Source organism: Phytophthora ramorum (assembly GCF_020800215.1).
Source record: "Phytophthora ramorum isolate Pr-102 chromosome Unknown Phyram_PR-102_s0018, whole genome shotgun sequence".
Classification (NCBI taxonomy): domain Eukaryota; phylum Oomycota; class Peronosporomycetes; order Peronosporales; family Peronosporaceae; genus Phytophthora; species Phytophthora ramorum.
Window position 1 is genome coordinate 1,080,327 of NW_027150664.1, and position 7,865 is coordinate 1,088,191.

Genomic DNA, 7,865 nt, shown 5'->3' on the forward strand with positions numbered 1-7,865 from the left:
CATAAATGGAGCTGCTGGACGCCATCGAGGAGCTCGAGCGGCCGGTCACTCGTCCAAGCGGCGGTGCAGCTCCGCAACAAAGCGTGGACTTCGTGGAGCGCCAAGTGTTGTATGTACAGTTGAAATTGCGCGAACTATGGCAGCGAAAGCGCGGAATTAGCGCAGACTCCCCGCGTCTCCCGTTCTATTGGGTCTTCACCAAGTTCTTGCGGCTCATTGAGGCGTATCCGGACGGGCTCACAGAGGCGGTGGTGGTCACGGAGCTGGCCAAATTATTGGAGCAAAAGGAAGCAGGGGTGGGGGTTCCGAGGAAGAGGAGGAAGATTCGAGACGACGAGGATATGGGAGACCTACTGGCGGAAGGGGAGCAAGAAGCTCTGGTGGCCAAAGTGGCAAACTACGGGAACCACCGAATCACTATTGTGATGGAGAACGCGAAAGATGTGATGGCGTATATGTGAGTGCAATGGTTGATTGGAATTTGATGACAAGGTTTGTGCTAAAATGCTTTGGTTAGGTATCTGCACCAACGGTTCCGGACGTGTGTGGATTATTTACATGATCATTTGCAGTACGAGCCGAGGTGAGTTCATAGTTTTCAGTGAGAAAAGGGGGTGAACTGAATATTTGGTGCAGTGCAGCGACGTTCCCATTCCAGATTGGTCGAGATGTAGCGTTTACCAATGCAAAATTGTTGGAAAGAAGGGAGATGGCAAGTGGTAGTAACCGTGCCAAGTTCACGTTATTACCGACGGCGTTTCTGACTGCGCGGCTGGATGAACAAAGGCCGCTAGATCGGAGGTTGCTGGCGGATTCGATTCGTTTGTGTCGAGTGGATCAGCTGGTTGCTGGAGCTCAAGACCCGGCGGTGATCCAGCAATTGATGGTAAAGGCGAAGGTGCTTGATATTGGTGCTATTCGACCGTGCCAGACGCCGCTGTATGTCCACCGTCAAGTTATTATATTGGGAGACGTTGATCAAACCACCACTCGACTTCCTGCTGGAGCAATGCCGAACACGCAGCGAATGACGCAAGGCTTGCACTTAATGGTTCTCTGGGATGACCAAGTCGCGCTCAGTCGTCTATTTCGCGTTGGTGACACGCTCTCGATCTTTCATCCGTTCGTGCACGTGTGCGATCAACATGACTCGGAGATTCTACACATTTTGAACGAGTATTCGTCCCAGCAGAGGATGGCATATTACTTTGAGTACGGCAGTGCTACTGTTGTATTTTGCAAGCCAAGTCGAGTCGCCCAGGTAAAAAGCCCCACCAATTCACCGGCAGTCCAACAAGACCATGGCGAAGCAGAAAGACCTTTATCCAGCTTGGGAGATATCAAACCAGGTTGGCACAACTTCTCGCTGTATGCTCACGTGCGTAGTATCAAGGTTTCTCACGGGATCCCGCTATTGGCAGCGTTCTTTTACTCATACTACGACCCAAAGACGAACCAGCCGGGGGCGATGGACGCGAAAATGCGGCCACCTCCGCCGTTGGACCGCACGATAGTGTCAAAGTACTATCTGGTTGTGATGCTGCAAGTTTACATCGCGTCCTCCAAGCAGTTGCTGACAATTGAAGTCACAGGAGAAAACGCCTTGACCGCATTGCGGCTCGTACCTGGACAAAGCGTGTTCTTGGATGGACTTGTGGCAATTGACATGGAATCGAAGCCGGTGCGCCGCTTCCGGGAATCTGGACTCATGCCACCTGCGTCAGTGCAAACGCCGCAAGCTGAGTTTGCCTTCCCGACGAAAGCGTACAGCGCCTCTTCTTCAAATGTTGTGGTATTGTGCTCGGACTGGGAGAGCATCTTCGGCAAGCAGTCACTCTTCAGCAACAGCTCCAAGCTCACCGTGGTGAATACGACCCCGGGTCTCATGCACACTGCACTAGATCGACCTGTCACGCCTTACGCCCTCGCAGCACACGCGCTCACGATGGTCGAAATGACCGTCACCGCTGTTGGCTGGTTGATTCCGAGCGACAGTCTCGGAGCTCAAGGTTACACCTGCGATTTAACTTGTGAAAAGGGCCACTCGACAATGTGCGCCCACAAGCATTGTTTTCGTCCTCTAGAGATGGTGTCCAGACAGCAGACAACTCATGGCCCGCCCAAGTGGAAGTGCTCGTTCTGCCAAGAAATGTTTTACGGGATGCAAGACACGGTGCAGACGTACCGCGAGCTGTTCGTGACGCTCGAGAACGGTCGATCCCGCACGCCCCCACTACCAGTGCTATGCCAAGGTGAGACAGTGGAGCGGCTACTCGGTCTCCCCGCAGAAGACTACGTGCAACTGCCTCTCGCAGAGAAGCGCAAGACGCTCGACCGTGTCATCGGCAGTGTCTTCCGCCTGGTTCTCTCTCGCTGCGAGCCTCGTCTCGTCTCGCTCCCGACCACTCCATCACCTTCATCTCCCCAACAAATCGAGACTTCCATGTCCATCGACTCCCGAATGGACATTGTACAGCCTGTGGACACTTTCGCCGCAGCGCACCAGCTACTGCAACAACTTCAACAGAGACTATAACCACCAACTCATACGTTACACATGTCCTTGTTTTTTATTACCAACTCAGACTTTCCAAAATCTTTCTATTTCCGTATTTTACACATACAAATTCCAAGTGGTTTCACATCTCTTAATAATCAGCCCACACCTCTCCCCCTTCACAAACCAATACGCGTCCTTCCCGCCATGGCGTCTCCGTCCGGCGCCGCCGCGTCGTCCCCCGACACGCGCGCGCTCCAGCAGCAGCACGAGGCGCTGCGCAAGGTCCTGACGCGACGATGCATGCGTGTGTGGGTGTCCAAGTCGTCCCAGGAGCGTTGCAATCTGGCCGAGAACCTGCTGCAGCTCTTCTCGTCCAGCTCCTCGTCTTCCGCCTCCTGTAGCGCCGCGGAGATCGCCCAGAGGCCCATCACGCGCCGTCCAGGCGTGGAGGAAGTTAAGAGCTGCGTGTTGGCCAGCGTGGCGCCCTGCCTGCCCCCTCAGTGCGACGCTTTACGCGGGGAGATCTGGCAGGTACTACTCAACGTGTACAGACGCAACCAGCACGGTTCAGCGGCCCAGGAGTTCGACAGGATGCTGCAAAGACTGGGTAAGTTGCCCAGAGATCCGCTGCTGGTGGACGAGTGCGGCGACGTGGCTGAAATCCTCGAACCGACAGAGCTTAAGGCCCGGGAGAAGGTGCAACAGGAGCTGGAGGTGCTGCTCATGTGGTTTTTAACCACTAAGAGCGTGGCCTACTCGACGGGCATGGCGAGGGTTGTGGCCCCGTTCTTTTTGCTCAAGATGCCGCTGCCCACCATCTACGACTGCTTCTACCAGTATTGTGCCCACTTTCTGCCTCATTTTGTGGTGGCCGACAGTTTGTTTAGTGATTCGACAGGGTTACAAGCGAGTGTAGCAGGTAGTGGCAATAGAGGAAGTAGCAGCAGTATGGAGGACGCTTATGCGCCGTTGCAGAGATCGAGCTCTATGGACTCGACGTCGTCCTTGGCTGACGAGAGCAAGCGGCGTGCGGACGAAGAGGAAGCGCAGACGCTGAGACGCGAACGGCAGCAGTTGGTGGAGCAGTTGCTGAGCTACCACGCTCCGCAGCTCGCGCACTGTTTGAACCAGTGGTGTGGCAACGAGTGGAGTGTGGCGGGACAGCTCTTTGCCGCGGATTTCTTGCTTGGACATTTGTACCAGGTGGTGCCCCCCGCTGCGTTCGTGTACGTCATGGACCAGTACTTGCTGACGGGCGACTCGCTGTTTGGGTTGTTTTTCGTGATCGCGGCGTTGATTCAGCGTGAGGAGGTGCTCACGGGGTGTGGGTCGACGGAAGAGGTTCAGGATCAGATTCGCGCCACGTTCAACTCGAAGGCGTTTGCCGACGAGGAGCATGTCCGCTTCCTGTGTTTGCTGGCCTCTCGGCTGCGCAGCAAGACCCCCAAGACGTACAAGTGTTCTCAACGTGAGGCGACGAGCGACATGAGGTGCTCATCGCGCCAGGCGATTGAGATTGCGTACGGATCGGGTGCTGGTATGGCAGCTAAGAAAGTGCGGGCTCAGTCCAACAACGGCAGCGTGAGCGGTCCTCCTTCCAGTGGTCTCGGCGCACCATCAAGCTCGGACCGGAAATCTACTGCCGAAGCCGCGGTGGATATGTCGCAGTGGGTGATGAAGGAGTCGCGCTCGATTGCGGGCAAGATCTTCTGGTACCATACACAGACTGGAAAGACCCAGTGGGAGCACCCAGCGGAGAAGCACGATCCGCCCTCAGCGTATTTTGCCTTGCCTGTCAGTGTCGAGGAAGTAGGCCCGCAGCTCATGGGTGGTGGTGATAAACTGAGTGACCAGCAGCAGTCTTCTGGCAGCAATCTTCGCTTCTTTGTTGTTGACTGCAGAGGTTTGCGCAGTTCGGAAGACCTGAAGAGCGGCCGCATTCCGGTGGCGTACACATTGGACCCTTCTGTCTTCGACTCACCGGAGCTGATCGCTAAGAGCATGGAAGCCTTCAACCCGATGAAGTCGCAGGTTCATGTGGTGCTGGTGGGCCATGGTGTTGGCATGCCACCTGAGCTGGCGACTTCGGAGGACGCGAAAACCAGCATCCGCGATGCTGTCCGCCTGGACACCGATTGCCTCAACCAAGCCGCAATATTCTTCCAGAAGCGTGGTTTCCGGTTCGTCAGCACACTTGATGGCGGATATTCGTCGTGGCACGCCTTCATGCGTGATGGCGCGGGCTCCTCACCGCAGGAGCTGTTGAATCACGTAGCGGATCAGTGCGTGTACTGCCGATACGACACGATTCTTCGTACGGGCGAGGATCCCCACAAGAAAAAGCCCAAGCAGAAGGCGCGACGCAAGAAGGCTATGCCCACAATGACCACGATGCCAGTCAACGGAGGAGAGGGCGATGCGAGCATCATTTCGACCAGCGAGCTGAACCGTGCAACCAGCAGTAGCGTCGGGAGCAACAACACACCTTCGATGGGTAGGCGCCAGTTGTCTCTTTCCCGCAACTCGATCACGTCAATGCGGAGCAAGCTTTCCGAGGTTTCGATCCCGAAGAAGTGGAGCTGGCGGCGGAAATCGTCGGGTGCTGCAAGCAGCGGCCACCAGAACGATAGCAGCTCGTCTTCTGAGACTGCAACCGCAGAAGACGGTGGCAGCGATCACGGATCCTCTACGGACGACCATGAAGAGAAGAGTGACGAGGCTACGCACGAGATGCTGCGGGCCGCACTGGAAGAGCCTGAGGACCCGAGCGTGGCTGGTGCTGATGCCGACGCCACCAAGGATCCCAAGTTTGTTGGCGTCTTCACGATAGATTATAGCGATGACGAAGATGAGAACAACAACGAGCAACCCACGACTGAGAGCGGCGAGCCTGAAAGCGTGGACGTGTCCAAGGGTGCTGAGCACGAGACCGTCGCCGCGGCCGGTGCTGTGGTTGGCACTGATGCTGAGCCTACGGCGTCGGCGTGAGTGGCGGTGAAGAGAGCTGGAAATTTTGGGTGTGCGCGCTGAGTAGTAGGTGGACGGCAAGCTGGTGACTGCCCTGTTCGGCCGTCTTTCCTGAATTGTTCGTTAGCTAGGTTGTTGGTGGGCAGCAGCAGCATCAGCATCAGGCGCCAGATGCACAGATGTGTTTAAATTGAGCAGTTGCGTTGGGATTTACGAGGCGGGGTTGGATATTGGCATTTGGTGATCGCATGGTGTTGCAGGAGGTGACGTGAAGAGCATCTCCGGCGAGGTCGGGAAGCAGGAAAAGTGAAGGTTCAAGCTAGTTTTGCTTCTCTGTCCGCTGAAGGCGGTGATCCAAACACAGAGGCGAGCGAGCTGGGCGTTGATTTCTCCGCCGCGCTCTTGCATCACCAACAACCGACGACTTCAGGCCTTCGTTTCTTTGGCGGACGGTGGTGGGCCCCAGCAATTCCTCGACGGCCAGCAAATGCTACATGTATCACGCGTCGGACGGAGTCAGGTAATGCAGATCCCTTGCGTTGCCACGACGGTCGGATTTATTGCTTGCAGTGTCTGACACGCACCTTTAGGTATCGGCAATGCCGACAGCAGAGCTCGTGGTCTGTGGAACTGCGCGACCCCTCCAGCTGTGCGCGACTGATGCATGAAGGCGACACGGCATCCCACTTGAGGTTCTGTCGCGGCATTGTGAGGTGTAAAGTTGCATTGTCGATCCGGTCTCTAAGCTTCAGGTACAGCTCATCGGAATCTGGTGGTTCAGGCCAACAATCTTCATCGTGCACGTGCGCGACTAGAGAAGTGGGCAAAACAGTTTGACCAAGATGGCGAGAGCATACTCACGCAAATGTTATCGCAGTCGCGTTGGGCCTGCACCATCATCAGACGCTACTATCCTTTCCAACCCGAACTATAATAGCATTTCCCTTTTGCAGGGCCAAGAGGAATGAATGAGTATCGGATACTTGACTTGTCAATTTGGCATCTCGGCGTCGTTCGCTTTCGTTGTTGCTGCCATTGGTGTGGCGTACGGCTACACTGAGGCCGAGGCCGAAGCAGCTCTCGCTGAGGCTGCCGCCCTGTCCAAGGGCGAGTACTACCGCCCGCCAACGTACCTGACCTCGGGTGCGGTCAACTCGACGGCCCCATTCCGTCGCTCGCCCTGCCCCGCCATGAACACCCTCGCCAACCACGGATACCTCCCTCGCGACGGCAAGAACATCACGGTGGACCAGGCGCTGGCCGTCGTCATGGACAAGTTCAACATCGCTGAGGATTTGGCCGCCGTCATGGGAGGTCTGTCGCCGGACCTGTTCGACATGAACGACTTGTCCAAGCACAACGACCAGGTGGAGCACGACGCGTCCTTGGCGCGCATCGACTCGTACTTCGGAGTGGACCCGTACCTCGTCACCCCCGGTCTCATCAACGACGTCTTGAATTACGGACTCGACGGATCGGTGGACGTCACGGACGTTGCTACGATCCGCGCCGCGCGTATGGCGTGGGGGGAGGAGCACAACCCAGAGTTCGACTTTGGCACCACCCCCGCTTTCATCGCAGGGGCTGAGGCGGCCCTGCTCCTGCGTGGATTTGGTGGCGAGAATGGCAACTCGACGGCCACGACGTTCACTGCCACGTTCTTCCTGCAGGAAATGTTCCCTGAGGGCTGGACCAAGCCCGACACGTCCATTACGTACGATGACGCCCTCGCTACGATATCGTACCTGAATGCCGTTGAAGTGTGAGGTCACACATTTGGGGATGAGAGAAGGAACAAATTTCAATATGATCCTTTCAATTCTTTGATGAGCGATTACATGCTCGGAAGCGCCAATCCTCGATAAAAGCAAAGCAAGCTGAGGACGAGCTTAAATGGGGTACCAAGTGCTCCACTTTATTGCCGCGCTGAGCTTTTCATACTCGTGCATTCGCGTCAAAGATATAATCGGGGAGAAACACAGTAAGCACGACATTGTTTTGTTGCTGCAGTTGAAATCGGCATAGCGGCATGCTACAAGCGTTGCCCTTTATTTCCGCGGTCTTACGAGGTTTGAGCAGTTAACTATTACTTCGAAGTATTAGCGATGTTATCGAGAGAAAAAACGTTGGTGTATTAGTTCATCTCGCCAGTACAAATACTAGTAGCTACTACGTAGTGGATGGCCGACAAACTACGACCTCTCGCTAACATTGGGTGCTAGAAGAAAAACGACTACGTGCCAAAACAGCAAAGCCCCAGACAGCAATCACAGCCCAGCAACTAATCCGCCCTCAGGTGTAAGCAGTGCGTTATTAAACACACGAGACACGTCTTCCAAACTGCCCAGCACGCGCAGCAACGGGGTCAGTATGTCTGCCTTGAATTGGAGGCTCTTCA

The 7,865-nt window shown here is 55.7% G+C and overlaps 3 protein-coding genes across 3 annotated transcripts; all 3 read left to right on the top strand.

The window, feature by feature from the left end:
- Positions 1–5: 5 nt before the first annotated feature.
- KRP23_13715 (uncharacterized protein) lies at positions 6–2,536 on the top strand (the record flags this gene model as incomplete). The annotated part of the gene is made up of 3 exons (XM_067884462.1): positions 6–457; positions 518–583; positions 637–2,536. The coding sequence occupies 3 exons, from the start codon at positions 6–8 to the stop codon at positions 2,534–2,536; spliced, it is 2,418 nt and encodes an 805-aa protein (XP_067738478.1).
- A 168-nt stretch (positions 2,537–2,704) lies between these two features.
- Positions 2,705–5,488, top strand: KRP23_13716 (uncharacterized protein; the record flags this gene model as incomplete). The annotated part of the gene is made up of 1 exon (XM_067884463.1): positions 2,705–5,488. The coding sequence occupies one exon, from the start codon at positions 2,705–2,707 to the stop codon at positions 5,486–5,488; it is 2,784 nt and encodes a 927-aa protein (XP_067738479.1).
- A 947-nt stretch (positions 5,489–6,435) lies between these two features.
- Positions 6,436–7,233, top strand: KRP23_13717 (putative sterigmatocystin biosynthesis peroxidase stcC; the record flags this gene model as incomplete). The annotated part of the gene is made up of 1 exon (XM_067884465.1): positions 6,436–7,233. The coding sequence occupies one exon, from the start codon at positions 6,436–6,438 to the stop codon at positions 7,231–7,233; it is 798 nt and encodes a 265-aa protein (XP_067738480.1).
- Positions 7,234–7,865: the final 632 nt, after the last annotated feature.